The sequence below is a fragment of the Pan paniscus genome, chromosome X (genome assembly GCF_029289425.2).
Source record: "Pan paniscus chromosome X, NHGRI_mPanPan1-v2.0_pri, whole genome shotgun sequence".
Taxonomy (NCBI): domain Eukaryota; kingdom Metazoa; phylum Chordata; class Mammalia; order Primates; family Hominidae; genus Pan; species Pan paniscus.
This window is the reverse complement of record NC_073272.2, coordinates 139,274,386-139,301,572: the sequence shown is the minus strand read 5'-3', so window position 1 is coordinate 139,301,572 and position 27,187 is coordinate 139,274,386. Positions and strand designations below refer to the sequence as shown.

The 27,187-nt window shown below is 38.7% G+C and overlaps 1 protein-coding gene across 4 annotated transcripts in view; it reads left to right on the top strand.

Moving 5' to 3' along the window:
- ATP11C (ATPase phospholipid transporting 11C) overlaps positions 1-27,187 on the top strand; it is a 205,913-nt gene that overhangs the window by 81,967 nt on the left and 96,759 nt on the right. For 3 of the 4 annotated variants that reach the window (XM_034950760.3, XM_034950757.3, XM_063601656.1), the window contains one exon: positions 23,573-23,692. In XM_034950760.3, coding sequence (XP_034806651.1) covers positions 23,573-23,692 — 120 coding nt within the window. Of the gene's footprint in view, positions 1-18,061; positions 18,243-23,572; positions 23,693-27,187 lie in introns of those variants that run through there. The other variant, XM_055106120.2, reaches the window with a different exon arrangement.

Sequence of the window (27,187 nt, the reverse complement as noted above, 5' to 3'; positions counted from 1 at the left end):
AGATATTTATCTTTTTTATCTGAGACCTCATCAGAATGGCCTTTATGTCCATGTTTATACCAACATTCTGATCATGACCCCTTAAGTAATCCCTAAGAGGCCTCAGACTTTCCCCATAGCACGTCTCTTCTTCCGAGCCCTCATCAGAATCATCCTTAATACTCCATTTATGGCAATCTAGGCTTCTTCTAATCTGCTCTTCCAGGTTCTTCCAGCCCCTACCCATTACCCAGTTCCACATTTTCAGTTATTTTTTATAGTAACAATCCTACTCTCGGTACCACTTTTCTGTCTTTCTTCATTTTGTGTTGCTATAATAGAATACCACACATGGAGTAATTTATAAATAAAAGAAATTCATTTCTAACAATTCTGGAGGGTAGGAAGTCAAAGGTTGAGGGCTCGGCTTCTGTTGAGAACCTTCTTGCTGCATCATCCCATGGTGGAAGGCAGAAGGGCAAAAGAGGGCAAGAGCAAGTGAGCAAGAGAGGGCCGAACTTGCTTTCATAACAATCCACTCTCATGATAACCAACCCACTTCTGCAATTATGACATTAATCCATTAATGGGGGCAGAGCCCTCATGGCCTAATTATCTCTTAAGGGTTCCGGTCCTGTCTCTTAATACCATCACAGTGGCATTTAAATTTTAACATGAGTTTTGGAGGGGACATTCAAACCATAGCAGAGGTTTAAGTAAGATAAAGACTGAGAACTATTCATTGGATTTGGCAAGTTAGAGTTATGGGAGTGTGGGTCTATGGACCAGCCTACAGAGAGAGGGCTGAAAGAGTGAAGAGGAGGTGAGGAAGTAGAGATGGTATATTCTTTTGAGGAACATGGTCATTTATTCAGTGGTTATTTATTGAGCTCCTACCTTGTGTCAGGCCTTGCTCTAGATGTTAATGGCATGTCAGTGAATAAAACAAACACATTTCTGCCCTGAAGAATACCACTTTACATTGGGCCTATAGAGGGAAGGGGAGAAGAGGCTAGAAATAGGGTACATAGTCAAGGAAATCGTGGAGTTTTTTTTAAAGGAAAATAAGTATTTAAATATATTTAAGTTAAGGAAACATGAGTAGATACAAAGTAGAGATGAAGTGGTTGACAGTATAGGAAAGACAGGATAATTATTGGTCGAAAAATATGGGGAGATAGAGATCAAAACATAGGTAGAGGCTCTTTGTGAGTCTTGAATGGGAGAAGAGATACTTTATTCTTTCTCAAACTGGAAGGAAAGAGCTGATGTGCACACAGTGTGAGGGAATGCTTCCTAGATGACCCTGATTTTCTAAGGGATGTAGGAGCAAGGTCACCCATATAGAGAGGATTGTGATAGGGGACTTGAGAGTCATGAAGCTTTGAAATGAGCATTTAGGGTAAGTGGAGAGTCAGATGAAGGAAGACAAGTGGAGGTTTGTGGAGTAGCACTGAAGAATTTGTAATGACATTAATTTTTTATCAGTGTGGTTTTACCAAAACTGTTCTCAGCATCCTACATGCAGGAATGAAGAAAGCAGTTTGCGAGATTGGTCCTGGATTTAGAGCTTTGTAGGTAAGTCATTTATGGCAAAAAGCCAGGTTGGGAAGGAATTGAGAGGGCTAGTGAGAGAATAGGTTCCATGAATCAATATGGTGTTCAGAGATCAGAGAGAAAGTGTAGATGAGGACTGGTAAGGGCTTTGAGAAACTGAGGGTAGAGTCAAAAGAGTAGTAGTCTTTAGCTGAGTGCAGTGCTACATGCCTGTAGGCCCAGCTACTCAGGAGGCTGAAATGGGAAGGTCACTTGAGCCCAGGTGTTCAAGGCTGCATTGCACATGATTATGCCTGTGAATAGCCACTGCACTCCAACCTGGGCAACATAGTGAGACCCCTGTCTCTTAAAAAAAAAACAAAAAAGAGAGTAGAGGTCTTAAAGAGCTATGTAGTAGAAGTTATGGAGCTGAAAAATGAGAGAGGGCTATTATGTGTCAGGGATGAAGCAATATGTGATAACAGATCCTACTCTCTCACTATAGAAGAGGTAGGTAAAAAAGAGTGGAGGTGAAGATCCTTAAAGCAAAGGAGTTTTGGGACTCAGCAATCTAGATTTCTGGATTGGGGTGGGTGTTGCATGTGGATGATAGAATTTTCAAGTACCATGGCAAGTGTTGGCATAGAGAACAAGTTTGAAAGCCAAATTTCAAACTCTTCAGCCAGTGGGCAATAAGTGACCAGAGACCGGTGTTTGATAGTGATGACAACGGATGGTAAAGGTCACTACAGATAAGAAGTCTGAGAACTATAAGATGGTGTGTTCAGATTTCATCAGATGATGGCAGGAGATGAGATGGAGAGGCCACCAGTGACCCAAATGAATGAAGGCACATGTCCAAGGAGATGGATAGATGACCATGATGAGGATGGGTAAAAGCTGGTATCTCCAGATGATATCAAACTAAAGGAATGATGCCATGACTATGGAGTAATAGACTCTATAAGCAAGGGGGAGGCAAGAGGAAGCTTGCTTATTGCCCTCTGAGTTACATAGTTAAGAGGTTCACAGGGGGAAGAATTTTAAGAAGACAGCCAAGTTTCAAGGAATGTGGGTGGTTGTAAGGTAGGGTTTCTGATGTTAAGATATAGAGAGTTTGATTAACAAGGATGGCAGGTTCTATAAGACGTAGTTTTTTTTTTTTTTTTTGAGATAGGTTCTTGCTCTGATTTCCAATCTAGAGTGCAGTGGCACAATCATAGCTCACTGCAACGTCAGCCTCCTAGGCTCAGATGATCATCCTGCCTCAGCCTCTGGAATAACTGGGATTACAGGCGTGAGCCACCACATCCAGCTAATTTTTTGATTTTTTTTGTAGAGATGAGGTCTCACTGTGTTGCCCAGGCTGGTCTCGAACTCCTGGGCTCAAGCAGAGTCCTCCCACCTCAGCTTCCCAAAGTGCTGGGATTATAGGTGTAAGCCCCTGCACCCAGCCATATAGGACATAGCTAGTTTGTTTGTTTGTTGATGAGACAGGGTCTCACTCTGTTGCCCAAGCTGGAGTGCAGTGGCGCGATCTTGACTCACTGCAATCTCTGCCTCCCAGGGTCAACTGATCCTCCTGCCTCAATCTCCCGAGTAGCTTGGACTACAGGCGTGCACGCCACCATGCCCAGGTAATTGTTTTGTATTTGTAGAGAAGAAGTTTTACTATGTTGCCCAGGCTTGTCTCGAACTCCTGAGCTCAAGCAATCTGCTTGTCTGGGCCTCCCAAAGTGTTGGGATTACAGGTGTGAGCCACTGCGCCTGGCCCAGGACTTAGTTTAATGGATGGGAGAGAGAGAGGGAAGGGAAACAATTAGGTCATGTATGTGGAGTGGAAGAAGGAAGCCCAGAGCAGTAAGTAGATGAGGATAGGCAATTGGATGAGAGTCATGGGTAGATGTAATTGGCCTTTGAGTCCCACAATTTTTTTTTTTTTGTACAGGCATTTTCAGTAAATGCCATGTAAGCAGTGCAGAGTGCCACAGGAGTCACTGGTCAGTCGCTTCCACCAACCGTTTCCTTTTGCAGATACTGCCTGGGTCTGAACCTGATTAAAGTTCTACATTATAGGCTTCCTACTGCAAATCCTAATGTTTATTCTAACTAGTATCAGTCTGTTTCAGTCAAAATACAAACTATAACAATGAACACGCTATTTTAGAAATGTAGCCAAAATCCTTACTTATGATCTATGTTTATGTTTCTTTTAAATTTTAAATGTATTCCTAGGAGTGAACGAAAGCGTTTCTTCATAGTGTTTTATGGTCACCATTAGAGCCCAAATCCTGCTTTCCCTATAGCAACTGGGTGGTTGTGTTTTTATTAATCTATTAATTTATTTTAAAAAAGAAAAAAGAATAGCAGCAAAAGTAAAGTAAACCTTAGGAGTTACACAATGGATTGCATACTTAATGCTATGGACAATTGCTAACCCAACCTTACTTTAACATTTACAAAGCCAGTTTTGATTAGCTCTTTATTCCTAGTTATCAGATATACTCCATTTCTCTAAATTAAGTCCAGAGGTGGTCCTTACTGAGATTTATAGCCACTGATACCACAAAGTCTTATAATTTAGCTGTTTAAGAATTCTTTTGGGTAAAAATAATTTAGGAAGGAAATCTAGTGTTCACCAGGTTGGAAACAACTGGACATTAGTAAAATTGAAGCTCCTTAGCAAAGCTTATTCCGGTTTGTTATATAACATACCGATTAATAGCCAGAGGTTACTTGGATTCATACAAGAGGCACTATTTCTCAAGGTCAAGCATTGCATGGCCCTTTATTGCAAACTTTTCTTTTAAATATGAACGTATAAGTCAGACTTATTTTTGGATGATCATAGTGAAACCCGAAGATCCATAATGAAGTTTATGTGACAGAGATCCCCACACAACAATCTGAACGATCTCTATAGTGGTGTACAACTTCCCTGTTGCTTTGGCAGTTTCTTAAACGTAATTATTCCCAAAGCAAATCTATTCAAGCATATTTAAAAAGAATGGGACAGTATTTGGCAAGCATAAGCGTGTTTTAAAAGTGATTCCAAAGATTTAAAGGTTTTAGCTGTAAGAATGATGGATAATGAGAATTGCAGAAAATTAGCGAGAGTTCTTTTGCCAAGAACAGTTGTTTGGGAAAGCTTTGGGCTTTAAATAGAGGGAATTATGAATAAAGACAGTAGTTGATAAAGATGAATACAGTAAAAATTAAAGTGTTGTTGCCTTTAGGAGTATTTTATGTATAAACTTGATTGATGTAAACTTAATTGTTCAATGTTTAAAAGCTCTAATTAATGTAATTTATACTTAGTATGAAGCACATCAAGGTCTCCATTTCCTCTACTCACTGGAATAATTGAACTATATATTCAGACTTCTCTCACTGCTTCACTCCCTACATATATTCCCCTTTACTTTTCTCTCAAAAATCCCTGACTTCTCCTGATAAAAATAAATTGCTTTAAACATTTATTGTTAATAAATGCATTAATGAAAAAGCAGAAACATTTGTGGTGGTTTCTCTAGTTTTTTAAAGCAAATCTCTGTAGGGGTTCCTAATTTAGTTCTGTTCCACGTTGCCCTCTGGTCACTAAATCAAACACAGAGCCACTGCTGCTTAGGGAGCTGGCGTTCTAGCAAGGCAAGCTAGTGCTAGGGCACTAGCTGGAAGCCTGTTTTGAGCTGACTGGAGGCTATGAACCCCCTAAAGAAAGAGACAGGGTCCCTTGGGCCTGAGGCTTATCAGTGATGGGAGGAAATGTTGGGTCCAGCCCCTGGGGAGGTGAGGTGCACTAGAGAAACTGAGAGGCAAACAAGTGTGTCCACTAGGACCTAATGTTGCTCACAACCCCTTAACCACTTAATCATCTGTCATTCTTTTAAGTAAATACCTGCTTATGCTCATTTTATCTTTTTGAACATTCCATCTTCAGGGTGCTAACTTGACAAATTTTTGGTAAATCTGTACAATATTAGATAACCACAGGAACCTTTTTATTCAACTCCCACATTTTATGAATGGGAAAACAGACTCAGAGAGGGGGAACTGAGATACAGAGTTGGCTTTCTGGTAAGATAAGCTTCCTAATTTAGCATGGGGATTATGCTTATCACTGTGTCTAGCTCATTCCATGTTCTTTAAATATTTGTTTCAATAAAATGGGATAGGCCTTTGGATTAGGGGATCTCACAAATACACAGGCCCCTACACACACACAGATTATTGATTTGATTTGGAAAGAATGATAGGAGAAGGTGAATGTCTGAGGCCAACCATTTGCAATTCTAAATCTGTGGCCCCCTTCTTGTTCAGAGCTGTTAGCTGCTCTGACTATCTTCTCCTCTTTAGTTAGGGTGCTACCAGGGCAGTATGGAAGGTTTCTTCCCACTGCTTGCCCTGCATATGTGCTTTCTTCTTACTCGGCACCAGGCCTTTCCTGCATTGCAGGTATTGCAGGGCCACGTGGTATGACACAGTTGGGTGAATTTGATTACACATGCTGTTTATTTTTGCTTCCAGTCTAGTGCTTACCCAGAGCCCTCCACTCTCTGCTACTCCTTGCATTCAACCCTAAACTGAGTCATTTATCATAACCTTTGCTGAACCTTTTGAAGCTGATTTTTCTTTCCTTTTTGCAAGCATTTTGTTTTATTGAAGTCTTGAATGAAGTCACAATGTACTATTCTGTCTTTTGTTCATATGCTAATTAAGAAGTGTTATCTGGTTAGCGTGGCATAGTTCATTTACAAAACTATTCATGGTCATTTTGATTTTATAAGGTTTCTCTCTGTTTCTGTTTCGCAAAGACTGTATATATGTTTTTTAGTTAAACAAAGTTAATGTTAATTTCTTTCATTTGTGCTCCCTGAGTTTCAAGTGTAATAACCCTGCAGATATATTTCACCTATTTGTATTAGAATTATATTTTTTTCCATGGACATCAGTTTTTTTTTTTTTTTCTGTGTCAGAAGCAACTAGTTATTGGCAGCAAAGGAATTTATTATTCCATTGTGCTATATAACACAACTAACAATTTTTTTTCAGAATTTACAATATGAAGGCACTGTTTCATAATTGCTTTATAAGTTGTCATCAACATAATCACCCCCTTTGAGACTGGTGGGAAAACGGAGACATCACATGGTTAAGGAGCTTGCCCCAGGTTACATAACTAATAAGTGGCAGAACCAATATTTGAACCCAGATATCTGGCTGTAGAACTGATACACATAGCCAGTATGCTTCTGTTCTTCATCATCCCTTGTACAGCCTCTTTGAAACAACCTGGTAATTGCCATGCTCTATGAAAAAAGGCCATTAAAATTGCAAATATTGGAGTACCTCTGATTTTTGAGCATCAAAAATATACCCATCAGAAGATATTCATGAGACAGTTAAACATTGAGGCTCCAACCTTGTTTATACTATATTTTCATCTCTGGTCATACATAACTTGATGACCCTTGGTGATCTCAAATGACTCTAAATGATACTCTGATTTTGGGGCTAGGCCTGTTTAATCAAATGAGTGAGCCATATCTGTTTGTAATTCTTCCATCCATCCATCTTTCCATCTGTCCATCTATAGAATTCTTCATCTGCACGTAACAGACACTTAGGTGTTACTTATCCTTACTGCAGAAGAAGTCCTGTTGTATCCTAAGAGAATAAGACACAGCTTCAAGAATCACTGGCTGATCACCTTGAGGGGAAGCCAGTTTGTAAGGGTTCGCCAATTTTATGTATCTGCAGCCTTCCATATGTTACAGGGACTCTTAATTAAGCTGCTGAATTTGGCATTAGTTGAACTTTCAGTTTACTTTCAAGGAGAGTCATGCAGACAATTCCAGTCCAAGAGAACAGCAGTTGGGAATAAACTGAGATACTTGGCGAGAAAATGAGGTGGGAGTTGAATTTGATGACAGCAGAGCATTCTTGCTGGAGACTACTAGTGGAAAATGAAGTTAGAATGGCAAGGGAAAGTAAGGTTTGTTAGAGTAGCTCTGAAACCAAGCACAGTATACAACTGAAAATAAAATTCTCTTGTCATTGTATGCAGACTCTAGCTTTGGAGCCTGGCACGTGTGAATTATACTAAGATTTTCAAACTAATTTGATCGTATTCTAGATCACAAGAGGCCAAAATTACCCAACGCTCAGACACATTAATCTCTTGGAAATTTAAGACAAACTCTACACAGCCCCAGTCAGCCTCTACATTTCAGCAACTCTTATTCCTTTCTTCTGTATTTACTTAGCAGTGCGCTGCAAATATACTTGTATACTTCCTTCACTTATGTCCTACTTGTGTTTCCTGTCAACTCTATGAGATTGTAAACTTGCCTATTGCAGGAATTGATACAGCCCTAGCTCAGAGGTCAGTGAGAGGTAGAATGCAAGCAAAAGGAGAGAAGTGATTGGGCTTCGCCTCAGCCTGTACCTACTACCCAGCTGATACTTTTCACAATGGCAAAAGGTGAAAGAGTGGAAGAAAAGGGGGAGAGTTACTCTATGGCACATGGCAGGAGGAAGATTGGTACCCTTGGAGGGCATGTATGGAATTTAAAACCTGCTCACTTTGGGAGGCTGAGGTGGGCAGATCATGAGGTCAGGAGATCGAGACCATCCTGGCTAACACGGTGAAACCCTGCCTCTACTAAAAATACAAACAAATTAGGTGCGTGTGGTGGCGGGTGCCTGTAGTCCCAGCTACTTGGGAGGCTGAGGCAGGAGAATGGCGTGAGCCTGGAAGGCGGAGCTTGCAGTGAGCCGAGATTGCACCACTGCACTCCAGCCTGGGCGACAGAAGGAGACTGTCTCAAAAAAGCAAAACAAAACAAAAAAACCTGCTCATGCATTCTGGGCAGGGCAATGCAAGGCAAGATAAGTGGAGCCTTGGATAGCAATGGGCCTGTCTTTGAGTTATAACCTGATAAGGTCCTAGTCCCAGGAAAATAGCTAGGGGAATGAGGAAGAAATAACTTTCCTTAGGGAAATCACTTAAAAAAATCACCTTACTAGGTTCCATTGTTTCTGAGCTCCAGAGCAAGATGGAGTGTGTATATATGTGTATGTATGTATAATGTTTTAAAAACTTTATTGTTTATTGCCTTTTCCATCCCAAGGTACCAGAAAATTTCATAAGTGGCAATTTTTGTGATTGAAATATACCACTTAGGTGTTCTAGTTGTTTTTCTACACAAGATTCACTGTAGTCTCAGCATGGGGATGGCAAAAGCTGATAGGAGAAAATTTTCTCTCTTGTCTTTTGAACATCAATGAAAGGAGAGTTTTCCTTACCTCTCTGCAGCTCTTGAATGTTGAATTTTAATATTCTCATTTGGAGTTTCATTTGAACAAATAGCTTTCTTCTCCAAGCCCTTGTACCACCAATCATTTCAACCTGCAGTTCTCCTTCTCTACTCCACCTCACCCTTTGTAGAAACAATTCTTTGGTCTTAGAAAGGTTTAGACACAGTTCATTAACTAGTATTTTGTATTTATAAAAATTCAAATGTGTGGATGAAAACTACTGAAACAAGTCTTGTTGTCTAATTGTAGTAGAGTATCTAGGTTTAGAGTTGATTGCCCAGTAGTGTTGTAGAGACTATGACCCAACAAATAGTGCCGTTGATTACATGCTGTTATTTACTCATTTATTAGTGAGCACTTTGTGTGGGCTTCATTACTAATTGTTATGTCAAATATCTGTATAAATAAATAATATCTGTTAATCATTGAGATGTTATTCTTTAAAATGTAATTTTCAGGTTCTAAAAAGTGCAAAGATAATGTTATATCACATCAGTGTCCTTTGACGGCTTTGGCAGAGTCTTTAAAAAAATTTTTTTTTATTTCCATAGATTTTTGGGGAACAAGTGGTATTTGGTTACATGAGTAAGTTCTTTAGTGTGATTTGTGAGATTTTGGTGCACCCATCACCCGAGCAGTATACACTGAACCCAATTTGTAGTCTTTTATCCCTCACCCCCTTCCCACCCTTCAGTCTTTTTTTTTTGTATGAGACTTTATATAGGTTGGTGATATTTCTCCCTGCTCTGCTTGCAGAGAAATCAATGCTGTGAAAAATACCCTGCCCCAGTTTATGATTATTAAGTGAGATAAACTTAAAAAGAGAACAGCTCATGACTGGCTGATTTGAATGTTTGTCTTGTGCCCAGCCTCTGTTCCATGGTACACACTAGTGCCAGATGATAGGCCCTTCTGAAAACCTTTTACAATTGTCCTTGTATTTTATGGCAGGTTATGTTCACAGAAAATTTTCTGTAAGTCAAAATAATGTAAATTGAATCTGATTTTCTTCACAGAAACAATATTACATTGGGGATTATATCTCTGGCCTAAAGCCTGACTTTTTATAAAAATAGAAATAGCTTTAACCATCATTTTAATCAACTGTTTAATCAGCTGGAAATGATGAATCTGAATACTGTTCAGGAGAAAATTGTCTGAAGTATGTTTAAAATCAGTTAACAAGGCATCACAACAACCAGTCACATTAAATTATGTTTAATGAACTAAAGTGTCGTAGTAGACTGTACAAAGTTTTTGTCGTAATCACTGCCTTGTTTTTACTGAAACTAATTAGAAGGTGGTTTTTCTTAAAGCAGTTTCTGCAAAGTCAAGGACTTCTCACAGGATTTCTTTTAGTAAATTTTGATAGGTATGCTTGAGGAGACTTTTGGGGGAGACTTTGAAGAGACTTGGTGTTTCGGCTTTTTGAGAAACTGAATTGAGATTTTCTTCATGCTTTGCTTTGCTCATTGTAAATTCCCTGTAGCAGACGTAGATTTTGGAGAACAAATTGTTGGTCTGTCTTCATTTTGGTTGTCACCAGAGAAGGGTTAATGATAAAATTATGGTTGTTGAGATCTGAAGGATTGTTATCAGCAGGTAAAGAGGGAAGAGTATTCTATGCCGAGGGAAACAGTGGAATACTCAGGGACAAGAAGGGTCCTCCGGCTTACCTGGAATGGAAAAAAGGCCAATGGGTTATAATAGAGAAAGAGAAGAGGAGGGCAAATGAAGTTGAAGAAATAGGAGGAAGAGACCAGACTGTGTATAAAACTTTGCAGGTCAGAATAAGGATTTTAATTTTCAGTTCTAAGATCAATGGGAAACGATTCAAGTGGGGCCTGGAGGAGCAATATTGTTAGGTTTGTGTTGCACATGGTTGTTGTGTGGTCCTAGCTAGGTTAGCCCTCAGGGTACTGTGCAGCCATCATTCTTGGCACTTAGCTGAGTTGTATGAGCATTTGATGAATGCCTGGTCTCCCCTCTCCCTATACTCTAAGCTCCTTGAAGGCAGGGACTATGTCTTTTTTACTCATCACCCTGTCTCTAGTGCTGTACACATAGTAGGAGCTCAATAAATATTGGTTGAATGGATGCATCAACTGTGTTAACGGATTTACCTTGTGACCCGCTATTAGGCAAGGGAGTTACTTTTTTATTGAGGTGAAATTCACATAACATAAAACTAACCATTGTAAAGTGAACAATCTATTGGAATTTAGTACATTTATATTTTTTATAACCACAAACTCGTACCTAGTTCCGGAACATTTTTATCTCCTTAAAAGGAAACTCCATACTTATTAAACAGTTACTCTGCATTCTCCCCTCCCCCTAGCACCTGGTAACTACCAATCTGCTTTCTGTTTTTATGGATTAACCTATTCTGCATATTTCATATGATGGAATTATGCATTATGTGACCTTTTGTGTCTGGCTTCTTTCACTTGGCATAATGTTTTTGAGATTCATTCACATTGTGGAACATATCAATGCTTCATTCATTTTTATGGCTGAATAATATTTCATTGTATGGATATACCACGTTGTGTTTATCCATTCATCAGTTATGGACATTTGGGTTGTTTCCACCTTTTTTTTTTTTTTGAGACAGAATCTTGCTCTGTTGCCCTGGCTGGAGTGCAGTGGTGTGATCTCAGCTCAATGTAATCTCTGCCTCCTGGGTTCAAGCGATTTTCCTGCCTCAGCCTCCCAAGTAGCTGGGATTACAGGCATCTGCCACCACGCCTGGATAATTTTTGTATTTTTAGTAGAGACAGGGTTTCACCATGTTGGCCATGCTGGCTCGAACTACTGACCTCAGGTGATCCGCCCACCTTGGCCTCCCAAAGTACTGTGATTACAGGCATGAGCCACTGCACCGGACTGTTTCCACCTTTTGAATAGTTCTGCTATGATCATGCATGCACAAGTTTTTGTTCTGATACCTGTTTTCAATTATTTTGGGCCTATGCTTAGGAGTGGAATTGTGGGGTCATATGGTAATTCTATGTTTAACTTTCTAATGAACTGCCAAACTGTTTCTCATAGGAGCTGAATCATTTTACAGTCCCACCAGCAATTTATGAGGGTTCCAATTACTCCACATCCTTGCCAACACTTGTTATTTTCTTTTTTTTTTTCTTACAGGCTGTTCATTCACGCCATCTGGAATGCATGTATGAACTTCCCCTTATTTGCAGTGAATATTTCATTCCTTGGTACTTTATTACATGGTTATTTCACAGTATGAAAATAGAAGTAAAACTCAAAGGTATATTGGACAGAATTGGATTCTAAATTCATAAAATTTGAGTCCAACAGCATTCTGGTACATTGCTTTCTGAGATAGACCTGCAACTATTAGGAGAACCCCAGTTTTTCTCTTATATACTATTTTTAGGATTGAAGAAGCAGTCTAAAGGACTAATCTCACATCCAAAGAAGTTTCTTCCTTCTGAACATATGTATTGGTTAAAGCATTTAACAACTCTTCTATTGGAGGTGTCTTTTGAGAGTTGCATTGAGAATTATGAGGAAGCCCCATGTAGTCTTATAGCTGAACGTTCTCATCATAGGCAATTTTCTATTGGTTTGACACATTTGTATTTCTACCCTTCTCCTTTTTGTTTTTGTTTTGTTTCAGTTTAGCTGTGCTCAGCATGCAGGGAATAGTTGTATTTGCTTATAGTAAATGACTGGGAACCAAGCTGAGATGTCAGCAGAACATTGTAGAATACTCAAGTACACTGACTATATAAAGATCATTCAGATTCCTGTCCATCTGAAGTAATCAGACTATCAGTCCACCATTAATTTGAGGTCTATCAGTCCTCATTAATAATGCTACCAATGCAAATGCACTTTAATTCCATTCTTTGAGGACTGCCTATATTTCATTGGGTTCTGCCATTTTTCTTCCCTTAAGTAATGCTATAACTATTTTCTATTTGACAGCATGTAGAACATTTTACATCATATCCGAGTTTACAAAGTAGAGTAAGAATAGACTTAGAATTGTATTAACATGTTGCATACAGATGTGCTTTTTATAATAATGCAAAGTGGAGTGAAATGCATTGCAGTCAGGAGAATTGAGTCTTTATGAACTTTTAATTTTTGAGTACTAGTCATAACTAAGCTGCTTGCATTCCACTGAGCAAAGGTTTCCTAATGAAGAAACCTACAACTACTGTGTTGTTTCATGATTTAGCTGAAAGTATTATTTTCTGTTTAAAGCTTCCTAGGCATTTTTTAATGTTGGCTGTAAATTCTTATAATGGTTCTAGATACCCCCTATGTGTGCTTTAGAAATACCCCATTGCTATTTTCAATCATACACTTGAATAGAACTTCTAACTACTGTTTGTCTTATTTGGTAAAAAACATTTGTTTTGTGGAAAATTGTTTGGTTTGAGGGTGGTTTGGCCTTTAGTGTGAGTGGTGTTTGTTTTTGTGAAGTCATGCGTTTTGAATGTATCCACTCTAATAAAAATTATTTCAAATGGCTTTATCTCTCCTCCCTGTCCGTGTGTGTGTGTGTGTGTGTGTGTGTGTGTGTGTGTGTATGTGTTTTCATTTTACAGCAGAAATCCTGTGTATAGGTAAGATTTGTATTCTAAGAGGTTTATTAATTTTAAAAATTGCCCTCATGGTAGTTAATTCTAACCTGATTTACTTGCAGTTGTTTGTACCTTGGTTGCTGGGAAATGGATTTCATTCTGTTTTATCAGAGGAGTAAACAATTTCCCTAGGGTAATAGGCACATTTGAGAAGGCATTCATTTTTTCACATTTAAAGATTACCATTAAGTAAATTGCTACTGTGGTGCTTTAAGTGGGCATCTTAAAAGCCTGAAAGAACCAATGTACCCTCTAGTGTACCAAAATTAGCACCTTGAAGGAGTTTTATCTAGTCAGTTTGTAGTTAAACATTTTTTTTAAAGGCATTAGCACATGAACCTTTCCCTGGTCTTTGTGACTTTTCATGAGGTTTTATTTATTTTTCCCTCCTTTTCTGCTTTGAAGCCTGAAATTGTTTTTGTTTGTTTTTGTTTTGGAGAGAGTCTCGTTCTGTCACCCAGGCTGGAGTGCAATGGTGCGATCTTGGCTCACTGCAACCTCCGGCTCCCAGGCTCAGGCGATTCTCCTGCCTCATCCTCCTGAGTAGCTGGGATTACAGGCACCTGTGACCACTCCCGGCTAATTTTTGTATTTTTAGTAGAGGCAGGTTTTGCCATGTTGGCCAATCTGGTCTCGAACTCCTGACCTCAGGTGATCTGCCCACCTCGGCCTCCCAAAGTGCTGAGATTACAGGCATGAGCCACCGTGCCCGGCCCAAACCTGCAATTTTTTATTCCACATATATTGTCTTCTCGTGTGTATTAGTTTGTAAGTTACTCTTTATCCTGAAACAGGGAGTAATTTCTTCCTCACCCTTGAATGCTTTTTTTTTGTTTTAGGGGACTAGGCTGAAACAGGTGGCAAGTGATGCAACATCCAAAGCCACTTTTCAAGCTTTTTTTTTTTTTGAGATGGAGTCTCGCTCTGTCACCCAGGCTGGAATGCAGTGGTGCGATCTCAGCTCACTGCAACCTCCGCCTCCCGGGTTCAAGTGATTCTCCTGCCTCAGCCTCCCGAGTAGTTGGAATTACAGGTGTGTACCACCACGCCTGGCTAATTTTTGTGTTTTTAGTAGAGACAGAGTTTTGCCATGTTGGCCAGGCTAGTCTCAAACTCCTGACCAAGTGATCCACCCACCTCGGCTTCCCAAAGTGCTAGGATTATAGGCGTGAGCCACCGCACTCGGCCGGCCACATTTCAAGTTTTATTGCTAGAAAGTCCGTCCCCACTAGCTGGGTGCGGTGGCTCACGGCTGTATAATCCCAGCACTTTGGGAGGCCGAGGCGGGTGGATCACCTGAGGTCAGGAGTTCGAGACCAGCCTGGCCAACATGGCGAAAACCCGTCTCTACTAAAAATACAAAAATTAGCTGGGTGTGGTAGTGGGCGCCTGTAATCCCAGCTATTCAGGAGGCTGAGGCAGGAGAACTGCTTGAACCCGGGAGGCAGAGGTTGCAGTGAGCCGAGATCGCACCATTGCAGTCCAGCCTGGGTGACAAGAGCGAAACTCCGTGTCAAAGAAAATCTGGCTCCACTTTCCCCTGCTTCATTTTAGATCAGATTATTTAGTCAAGTCCTCTCCAAGTTACATATGAAGAAACCAATGCCAGGACTTCCCCAAGACACATACAGACCGATTGATGGTAGAAGGCTATTAGGACCTTGATCTCCTGGTTTCTTGCCTCTCTTTATTAAGCTTTAGAAGCAAAAACACCCACCTGGGATCATAGCCAAATACTTAATTTTATCAATTTTTGGCATACATCGATAGAAATTGTCACAAATACAACAGTGATCTCACCTCATAACCTTGAGTGCTTTGCCAGTATAGCTGATTGTGAATACCATGTGTTTTTTCTATCAGTGGACTCTAGCATAGATGTAGCCCAGATATGTAGACATGTTTGCTGAGATAAGAGGTATATTACAGTAGCATTGCCCAAAACATGTTGTACAGAATGTGATGTCACTGGATTTTCCTTGTGGGAAGAAAAGAGTTCTGTGGTCAAAAAATTTTGGGAAATGCTGACTTACACAAAGTTAAAAGAGGTTTCTTCAAGACTTTATGGAGCTTTTACTACATGGGTATGCATTGTGAATAACCAGGAGGAGGGGTGGGCTTCCCCTTTCTCTAAGGAACCTCATTATTAACTTGTTCCATGTAATTCAGTCTGGGGAACATTGAGTGTGGTGTCCTGATATTCTTGCCATTTATCTTACTGTGGCATTCCTAGTTGGCAGTACTCAAAGGCACATTAAAATTGAACAATCTAAACAATTTTTATTTATATGTAAGGCATTACTGAATATTTGTCGTGCTCTTCTTTTTATGCTTCAATATCCAAGTTATACATTACATTTCAAACGTCTTGCTAATTTATATAGTCTCTTTTAAGCATGTTTTAGGAATAATTACAATCAGATCATCTGTTATATTTATAGCAGCATCCAGTCTTTATAGTGCACAGAAGCTTCAAATCCAAAGCTTTGGGGAGAGGGAAGAGATGATGGAGAGACAGTGTCAATAATTCCAGTGCAGTTCCCAAGTGCCTGTGTACTCTGCCACAAAGGGAGAAACGAATTCCTATTTTTACTGTCAGGGTGTCAGATCAACAGTTCCAAAATACTAACGGTATATGTTCTGGACAGCAGCCTCCATAAGCTCCTCCAGTGGCCCTCAGTTGTCATCAAACATGGCACTTGTCAAGCTCCCTGGCTAACTCTAGTCCTCTTCATGAACACTGAAGAACAGTGTTTTCAAAACCAAGCACTCTCTGCTAGTGGACCATAATTCATCCTGCCCCTTTAGGCAGGGGTAGCACCAAAATTTCCCGTGCCTCTTCTGTAGAGCCAGAAACTTTCTTGCTTTAAATAAAACACTTACATGTGGGTTATGTTGAGGACATTGCCTAGTTCCATGCTGGCCCAGTTGCTAGAGTTTCAATATTCCTATAGTTTGTTAACATCTGCAAACCTCATCCTTTGTTCCTGCGAATAGTTTACAGTCATTTAAAGTGATTTCTGGGTGTTTCTGTTAATCCTGCTGTAAGCAGTCTCTTACGTTATGTGACCTTATTTTATAGATAAGGAAATGAGGCTCAACTAAGCCATTTTCTCCAGGTCTCATTTTGAAGAAAAGAAAAATGTAAAGAATATTTCTCAGAGTCATAACTGTCTTGCTTCCCCTGTCCTCTCCAGATTTTGCCCTGAAAGCCTTCCCTATAGGAAGAATGTTTGTTTTTTTTAAAGAGATGGGGTCTTTACTCTGTTGCCCAAGCTGGAGTGCAGTGGTGATCATAGTTCACTGTAACCTCGAACTTCTGGGCTTAAGTGGTCCTCCTGCCTCAGGTTCCCTAGTAGGTAGGACTACAGGTGTGTGCCAGCATGCCCCGCTAATTTAAAAAAATTTTTTTTTCGTAGAGACAGGGGTCTCACTATGTTTGACCAGGCTGGTCTGGAACTCTGGGCCTCAAGCAAAGCATTGGGATTACAGGTCCAAGCCACTGTGCCAGGTCCAGGAAGAATGCACCCCCCGCCCCGAAACCCTTTACTTTCTTCATTTATTCAACTAAGCCATGCTCCACAATGGAAACTTGCTTTTTATCTACCTCTTTTGTTGGGGATGTTAAGAAAAGTTATAGCCTGGATGTGCTCTTTAAATTAATTACATTTACAGCTCGGGCAGTTTTTAAGCCAGTTTGCTTTTTGTATGGTATTTAACAGTTTACTTGGAAAAATGCATTCATTGGTTTTGCTGGACACACTCCAACTTGTATTTGAACTGGCAGACCTTTCTAGGAAACATCACTTTTATAGTAATGACACTATCACTGAAAAAAGAAATAAAACCCTGTTCAGGTCGTCAGACACCAGTTTTACAATATTTTTTCTTTTGCTCCAGCTAGAGTTTCTTATCTCTTCTTAAACTGTAATAAAAATTCTTCTGTGGTGATCTAGAAAGTAATTTTTGGATGAGAATTTATCTCTTCTAGGTAATGATGCTGGTCAAGGCATTTTTCTCCCTAATATCCATTGGCTTTTTTCCTTGCGATTGCTAGATATTACTGTTGGCTGCTAAGATATAACTTTCTTACCTCTGAGATATCTAAATAGTGAGAAAAATCTTCCATCCCTAAGGGCCCTTTCCACATAAACCATCTGCTTAGGCCTTTGTTGCATATATTTTTGAAGCTTGAATTTACTGTATTACAGTGACTCTTAGGGTGGAGAAACTGTATCATAGTGAATACTTAGATTATGTCTCTTCCTCTTAAACTACAACTAAAAGTTCAATTCAACTTTCCTCCGAAGCTTATTGTTTAGCCCCACTTTTTATTGTGGTCCATTTATTGTAGGCAGGGATTAGAAAAGAACTTCCCAAGATGAGGAAAAATTACTGTGTGGTGTAAGATACTGATATTTAAAATAATAACACCTTAAAATACAGAAGTTACAAAGGCAAATCAGGTCTTTGGAGAAGAATAACAAAAAGATATGAAATGGTGCAATAATGGGGCTAAGGCCGCCAGAGTACTGCTTTGAGCTCTTAAGGAATAGACTGTCATCTGATGCTTCCTTTGCTGCCTCCCATGGAAGTACAGGAACTAGGCAAGCCATAATTGGCTCACTTCCCAAGTTCTGGGAAACTTTACAAGGATCACAGGGGTTGGTACAAGTTGCTTGATAATCTGCAGCATTCTCTCTCAGATTTAGCTGCCATTGTGTTGCCAAATTTCTGCATGTCAGTATGCAGATGGTCCCATCTCTCCCTCCAGCCTCTGAGGTTTGTAATCTATATTTATTTCTCCTCTTTTCAGCCAGGTTGGGTTTTGAGGTCTTGGGGCCTGCTTTATTCCTGCTTTTTATTTGCATGTATATTTTTATCCATTTCCTGAGGGTAATCGTAAATGGTTAGCTGGATTTTCAGCCTCACTGCTCCTATCTTTAAGAGTTAAGAATCTCCTTATTTAGAGTTTTAAATTTTGTTAAGTGTTTGGAATGAAAGGCTGTGTGTAGAGATGGGTAGGGTGAAAGTGAAAGGGAACTTCTGAAGTTTTATATACTTGCTGGTTAAGTTTCTGTGCATATTGTCAGGCTTTGGGTTAGGAAAGATTCTGTTAATAAGGGAAGTTGAGTTGCTGAGACCCCAAAGGAACACTGAGAGTCGCAGGTTACTTCCTATAAATGGAAGAACCTGAATCATTAAAAGATAAAATTCCTGTTAGAATCTTGAATCACAGAATGTTTACAGTATTTTTGATCCATCAACTTTCTATTAGCAATCCTTTAATGAAGCTGCATTTCAGTCTTTAGAGCCACAATTTCTGAGCCCTGAAGTTCTTGGAGTAAGGGCATGGTGGGGGAAGGGGGATCAGATTGGGAATACTTAGAATTGATTGTCCCTGGTGAAATTAAACTGCTCAGTGGATCACTTTGAGATAATGAAAGGTCCACTCTGAGCTTCCAAACAAGGCATTGTTCTTATCCAAATCCTCATGGTCAGTCTTTTTCTTAAGTGTTGTGCTTGCTGATATAGGTGTTTGTGTGAGGCTTAATATCCATTTCCTGTAGTAGTTTTTTTTTTTTTCAATTAAATGTGAAGCCATTGGGTAATGCCTAATTAGAGAAATCTTTGTGTTTAGGGATAAACTTTGTGTATTCATTTGTCCTTTGGTCAGGTGTTTGAGAATTTCAGTTAATATGACTGTAATTAAGCTTTAAAGGCAGAACAACACAAAATGCCCCATCAGTCTTGCTTCACTTCCTTTGGCAAAAGGAGAGACAGCTTAATCACTTCAGAAGTTGCAGTAAAAGCAAAATCTGAAAAGTGCAATTTTAAGGATCATTTTAGAGTTATGATTGTAAATTACACATTAAGTTTATTCATTTTTGCTTGTTATAATGGAGTGGGCTTGGAAACCTCAGCAATTTGACCACCGAATACATTGTAGTTATTTTAACCAAGAAGCTTAATACACTGGAAATGTTTCCTGGCACTGTAGTGATCTCCTCCCCATACCCCCACCCCTTCAGCCCTAGTATGGAAATGCTGACTTCTGGGAGCATTTTAGTAGACATCTGAAATTTTGATGAAATGCTCTTTCAATTTTGAATTTGGCCTTTTTAAGACACTATGCTGTTCAAAAATATTCCTGCTTCAGAGAAGAAAATAGCTTTGGGCTGGAGAGTGGAGAACCATTTTAAATCATTGCCAAGTCTTCAGATTTTAATAAGAAATTTTTTTGTTCATTTTTGAGCAAATACTTTTATTTGCTGTGGTTGCTTACAGAAAGCAGTTCGATGACCAATAAAAGTAATGCTGTAACTGCCAGGGATTACATCGGTTTTAAGATTATTTGCTGATAATCCAAGTAGCTTTGCATTATATCAGGGCCTGTAATTCTCATTATCAGTGATCTGAATAATTGATGGGAGATAACCACATGCAAAATAAATTGTCGAAGGGGAATCTTACTTTGCGAGCAGCTTAAAATGGTTGGACGGAACACTGAGGGTTATTTGTATTTTTAACCTTTGGAAAGCAAATTGTTTAAATTATTTAAAGAAATAGTGCAAGATTATGGCTGGCATACTAAAAACTTGCAGGATGTTATTTAAGGACGATCACTGTTTGAAAGAGTCTGTGGCAGTAATTCTTAGCTGTGCTTGCAAATTAGAATTGTCACCTGGGGAGCTTCCAGAAAAATTAAATATTAAATAAAAGAACCAGGCATCAGTATTGTGTTTAAATCCACTGTGTGACCAGGATTAAGAGTCAAAGATCTATGGCTAACTCATAAATATAAGTTTGCCAGCAAATGGAAAGGATATAGAGGTAGGCTTTATTTCAGATCCTGTGCCAGCTTTTATAGTAACAGTCTTGTATTGAGGTCTCTGTTTTTCTTCAGTTCTTATCTAGTCAGGTCTGGAGGCAACCACGGAACAAATTTTATTTCCAATGGCTTTTCATTTTTTTATGACTAGCAAAGACATAGGATTTTAAGATGGTGCCAGTTAAATAATTACTGTGTTAGGTTTTTTATTGAGAGGCCATTTTGGGGTATAAATTACTTGCTTTATTTTTTTTTTACAGTATTCAGTTTATACTATGGAGGTATAAATTAGGAGTACAAAAGGTTGATTTTTATCTTGAGAAAGAAATTTACATTGCTTTCTCTGTTAATTCATATATTGTAAACATATTTTTTAATATTTGCCATACTTTATTATGTAGCGTGATGTGTCATTAAAATAGAGTCAGTACCAGCATATTTCAAGTTTTATGAAATGCTGTTCTTAAGGACAATTGAATGGGAAGCAGTTCAGCACAGGATGGACTCCTAATGAATTACAATTCATTACGAGGTGCCAGGAATCACACACTCCCACTCCAGACTACACTGCGTGCCATCCAAATGGGAATTTTAAAAATGATTTCTACTTAGCGTTTCTCTGCTTTGGCAAAGACACCTACATTATTCAAAATCACAGGAACTAACACCACTGTTTTAACACTCTATATTGGCAGCAGGTGGGCAATTACATTGAATTTACTTGAGTTCAGCATTGCTATTTTTTATGTGAACCAAATATTATACAGTTGCAGGAAATTCCACCAGCCATTGCAGTTTCATCAGCTTTTAGGGTGAAACAGGCACGGAAAAGTCACCTACTTCATACTACCCCACCCCCAGTCTTAGGCACTTCTCAACCCAAACCTGTTTAGGGTAAAGAGATTGTAAAATGCTATTTTGGAAAATGCTCAGGAGTGGACATTCTGCTGCTTCTTTCGGGCTTCTGTTTCATCATCTAACAGCAATCACTGCCGGGATGTGCACACACAAAACCCCAAACCTGCATAGTAATTTCAATCCATTTTCTCCAATTTAATGGAGATAGAGGCCACTTAGGCCTTATTCAGAAAAGATCAGAGAGATAGTGTATGAGGAAAGCTCTTAGTAAAACTGGAAATGTCATTCAAATGTAGGGAATTAATAAAAATATCAGTGTGCCTAAAAAAAATTGTATTGTGCTTTTTCCTTTTGTTCTTTGGCATGGAATGTAGAAGACAATTCAGAATTGGGAAAGCACTAGTCCATTTCTGTTTTAAGTTAATCAGTGGTTGCTGTAATTGAGGGGAAAAATCTATATTGACAGCACATGACATATCCTACTTCACTGATTCTCTACGTCCTTTGCCTCTTCCCCCTTTCCACTTGTAGAATTAACTAAGAACTTGTATAAAAGGTAACCCTGCCTCATTTACTCTGCAGCCACTTCTTCCTTGTGTGAAAAACTAAACAGCCATATGAATATTAAATTAAAGGTTGCAAATTGCAATGTATACGTGGACTTGGCATTTTCTGTAATTCAAATTGGTACATTATAAGAGTCAGGTCTGTTGTGGAGACCATAGAGAGGCCTTAACCTGCAACAGAAGGTGGGAGCTGGGGTGAAGCCAGATAAACTATACATCTGGCAGGTGCACACACTTTCACTTTTAAGTTTTACAAAATGGATATTATGGAAAATCTGGTGCTCTTATCAGTAAGCTGTGTCAGAACCTGTATATTACAGTTGCAAACAGAGAAGTAAGCCCCTAAATCAAAGCTACCACTTGGTAAAGATACTGTTTACTGGTTTCCAGGAACTGTGTGAAAATTTATCTATGAATCATTTACTCTTAGCATGCGAAGGACCTTGGACAATCAGTTGTTCTAATGCCTTGTCTTTGGGCAGGCAGATAAATAACTAAGCTATCCAGCATAGATACTTAACTGACTTTTTCCAGGTCTCCAGGGATCCCACAAATTCTCTTAGCACATGCCAGAGTAGCTTTCCAGAGTTAAATACAGCCTGAATCTCTTCTACTTCAGTTTGTCCCAGTTACTTTTTGCATGATTCCCTACAAATTTTGAAGGCAATATCATAAGCTTAAATGAAAACGCAAGGCAAAGAGGTTTTATCTGTACTTTGGGGGTGATTTTTAATTTTTAAACGAAGAAATAATTTTCCACATACCATCTACATAAGATGCACAAATTCAGACTGGAGTACTTTCAGACATTGTAGATAATTGGAAGACTACAAGTTCTAAGTAGTCTTGCTTAAAATGATTACTTTGAGGGTGGGATTTATACCTTTGACCTTTAAATAGATCACTGAAAGGAAGGAAAATCTTTGTGACTACATATATTAAAACATTTTAGGTTGGGGAATTATAGTTCTAAAAAATAATGGGAATATATAAATGGGTATTTGTTTCTGTCTTGCATCCTTTGACTTATATATGTGGTAGTCTCAGATATGGTAATATAGTACCATACAAGGAGACTGTCCCAAATTTATGTAAGAAAAGGGTATTATCCTGATTAAAGTGAAGAGAGTGAGGCCTTAGCAAAATTAAAGGGTGGGATAAAATAGAGCCCAATCTTGAAACTTTTAGGTTCGGTGAGTCTACTTATTAAAAATGTAAAAGGGGCATGAGAAATATATTGTGTGAAATGGAACTTTACAACAATAAGGCTCTGAGAGATTGCAAAATAAACTATCCTGTAAAGCCAAATAACTAGTTTCTTTTTAGAAAAAGTCGATCATTTCTTCAATAGAGGCAGCCATTCTATTTCTGACCTTTACACTTATACACAATTATTTTGTGTTTAGAAGTAATCTGCATTATGCTTTCTGTTCTCTAGTAAAGGTAGGTGAAAGGTTGTCCTCAGTAGTTGCATAATAAATGAAATATTCCCAGTCCATTCTTTCGTGAGTTAGTGTGTTGCTAGTGAAGGTTATGGTTAAGATTCATTTGGGCTGTGGATGAAAGAAAAATGATTGGCAGTAAAAATATTGTTTCTCTAGGGTACTTTCTTTAATCATTTTAGAATTGCACTGTTGACCTCAGAACAGTTGGTTCAAACAGCACTTTTACTAATCTTTACTATGTCAGCAAGTAAGAGCTTAATGGATTTTGAATTCCCTAACAAGGTTTTCTCCTCTCCCTACTACTTTCTCGCCAGATTATGGCCCAGCATGCTTGGACAAGAATTATGGGCTTGGTAGAAGTGTGGACAAATGTGATGAAAAACTGAATTTTTTCCCTTTTCTCTTGGTCAGTGTGCTGGAGAAGAGAAACGAGTTGGCACACGCACAGTGTTTGTTGGCAATCATCCAGTTTCGGAAACAGAAGCTTACATTGCACAAAGATTTTGTGATAATAGAATAGTCTCATCTAAGGTAAGTTTTTGTTTTAACTCAATAGATGTTCATATAGTGAATCAGATAATGCATTCTAATTTGTGCTTCTGAGGAAACTGATGCATTTATGTATGTGTACATGTATTTGCATGTATACAGATCATATACCAGCTATAATAAGTATTCCTCTGAAAGACAGTTTATTTAAAAAATCACTTTGTCTTGTTATAGGTGAAAGATCATTCACTTGCCTTCCGTTATGATTCACAGTGCTTGTTGATTATGCATATTACTTTAAACCGTAAAGTTTGCTAAAAATACGAATTACTTACTTGTGCAAAGCTTCCTGAATTACCCTTGAATGGATGAACTAGGATATAAAAGAATGCAAATTCTTTTTTATCCAGGAGAATGCTGTCCTGGAATGACTTTATTTGCATTTCTTTCTAGTTCCCCTGCCAACCCCTCCACCTCCCATCCCACTTCTCAAGTATTAATACACTCCTATGTCCCAAAGGGTGCATGCTGCTCAGTACACTGCTTCAGCTGTGATCTGTTAAGAGTTAAGTCACTGTAGCTGTGTCACCGTTTGACTGCATCTTTCTTCAGCATAGTGTAGGACTAAGAGCATTGGCCTGGAAGTTTGAACACCTGTATTTAAATCCTGGCCCAACCACTTACTAGTTGTGTCACCTTGGTCAAATTAATCGCCCCGATTCTAAATGTCCTCGTTGGTGAAATGGGGCTAATACTCTGTGAAACCACTTCTTATAGCTCCTAGTACTCAGTAGTCATCATTCTGCAAGTGTTATTTAGCTAGTCTTTACCTCTGGCTGACCAGGTTAGGTGCTAGGTTGGCCTACTGCCATCTCTTGTAGAATGGAATAGATCTTGAAGATTTTCCTCACTTCCTCATGTGCCCTGGCAAGGCAGAGATAAAAGTTGGTGACATTTGGTTCACTGTACACTTGTAATCACTTAGAAACTGAAACACAAAATTATGCCCTTCCTTAAAAATATATGACATTTTGGTTTTCAAATATGCATTTAATTTCTTGTTTGGGCGGTGATACAGTAGTGATCATGTTTTGCTGGGAGATTAACATGTAAAATATGGTCAGGACAGGTGAAAATTTTGTTGCCTTATGAGCAGATATGTAGGCCTATAGAACATTTTATTTTGGATAAAAATGTCTATTTCCTCTTAATCTTACACACTAGTGGCAGAAATTTTATTCTCAGCCAGAGGTTGACATACTTATGCCTAAAATAGTGAATAGTTCTTTTACTGGAAATTTCAACTCACCTTGTGGTATCCAATTAAATGGTCTGTAGTAGTCCTTTGATTCAGAATTGTGGACTTGTAGAGCTAAATGGTCTTAAGAGGTTAAGGCCAGAGAAATTTAGGCACATGGTCACCAAGCAGAGTTAGTAATAAAACCAGGAGTAGAACTACTTTATAAGGTCTAGTTGCTCTGAATAAAGAGGTCTTTTTACATCATTGTGCTGTTTGGGTTCCTTCCTCATTTTTTTTCTCTCCTCTTGCATTGTGCTTGGCATGGGGCGACAACTCAAACGGTAGCTGCTATTGTTATTTGTGTTTCTGTGATTATTATTACAATAGTGAGTAGTACTATTGATTTCCTCAAGTTCATGTGTTTTGAATGTGTGGGATACTGTCTCCTAAATGGAGGCCTTCAGGTCTACTCCTCCGAAAAGACCAACAATTTCATAATTTGACTTTTTCTTCCTCACATTGTCTTGGCTGTTTGTATTTATACCAGAATTTTTTAAAGGATTATTTTTTCAAAATATACTGTTTATAGAATATGTTAGCTGCCTTCCAACTTTGTAGCAAGTGTTGATTTTCTTTCTCCACCCTTCAGTCATAAAAATAACTATCTTAATTGGATTCTGCTTTTGTTTACAAATACCACCAGTAATGTGACATTATAAATGTTAAGGCAGGGAACACTGAAGACAAACATTTTGACCTACTTTAAATTTTATTTGCTTATAAAAGTAATGCTTTTTTTGGGGGGGGAGACAGAGTCTCGCTCTGTCGTCCAGGCTGGAGTTCAGTGGCGCGATCTTGGCTCACTGCAAGCCCCGCCTCCTGGGTTCACGCCATTCTCCTGCCTCAGCCTCCCAAGTAGCTGGGACTACAGGTGCCCACCACCACGCCCGGCTAATTTTTTGTATTTTTAGTAGAGACGGGGTTTCACTGGGTTAGCCAGGATGGTCTCGTGATCCGCCTGCCTTGGCCTTCCAAAGTGCTGGGATTACAGGCGTGAACCACTGCACCCGGCCTAATGCTTTTTGTTTTTTTATCTCCTGGGAACACAAATACTTTCTTTAGAAAAATTTGGCCTCTACAGCCTCACAAACTTTAATGTACTCTGCAGAGATTTTGGAAATCACCAGAATTTTGTAGCTGGTGCAAAACTTGGAAATTCCCTTCTTTAGCAAAAGGAGCATTGATTGTACTCTGCTATGAATTTTAGGATCTTTAGTTTCCATCATGTTTATCTGTTGTGTGTTTTTTTCCTTTAAAAATTTTTAAGGTTTTTTTAAAAAAATTAATTAATTTTTTTTTTTTTTTTTTTTTTTTTTTTGGTATTTTTAGTAGAGACGGGGTTTCACCATATTGGCCAGGCTGGTCACAAACTCGTGGCCTCAAGTAATCCCCCTGCCTCAGCCTCCGAAAGTGCCGGGATTACAGAAGTGAGTCACTGCACCCCGCCCTTTGCCCAGCTTTTAATGGAGTTGATTTTTTTTTCTTACTGTTTGAGTTCCTTATAGATTCTGGATATTAGTCTTTTGCCAGAATCATAATTTGCAAATATTTTCTGCCATTCTATAGATTGTCTGTTTACTCTGTTGATTATTTCTTTCGCTGTGCAGCTTTTTAATTTAAGTCCCATTTGTTTATTTTTGGTTTTCGGGCATTTGCTTTTTTGTCTTCGTCATCAGTTATTTGCCTAGGCTAATGTCCAGAAGAGTTTTTCCTAAGTTTTCTTTGAGCAGTTGACTGCTAACTTTATTATTACTTTAAATATCTACTACTTTATTTTTACCTTTTTCTCTTTCTTTTTTGCTGCTATTCAGACACATTAAAAGTTATTCAGACACATTAAAAGTTATTCAGACACATTAAAAGTTATTTGGAGTCTTAAGTTCCTCATCTGCATTTTTAATGCTAAACCATCAGCATTTTTAATGATAAATTGGAAATCTTGGGTAACACAGAACTGGTCAAAACAAGTAAAGTTCTAAAGCCTCCTTTTGCTTAAATGAAATAATTGACTCTCAAAGCTGAGATTCTCTTCAACTTTCCTCCTTTGGGAAATTTGCTTAGTAAGTTTATAAAGTTTTGGTTTCAAATTAAATTAGATGATACATATTTGAGGCAGTGACCCACAACTTTTTCACATAATTTCATCTTTAGTGGCCACACTTGTGTACAGATTATTTAATCCACTACAAAGCATATATAAAATGCATTGTATGTACCGGGAAAGCTGGCGTTTTTTG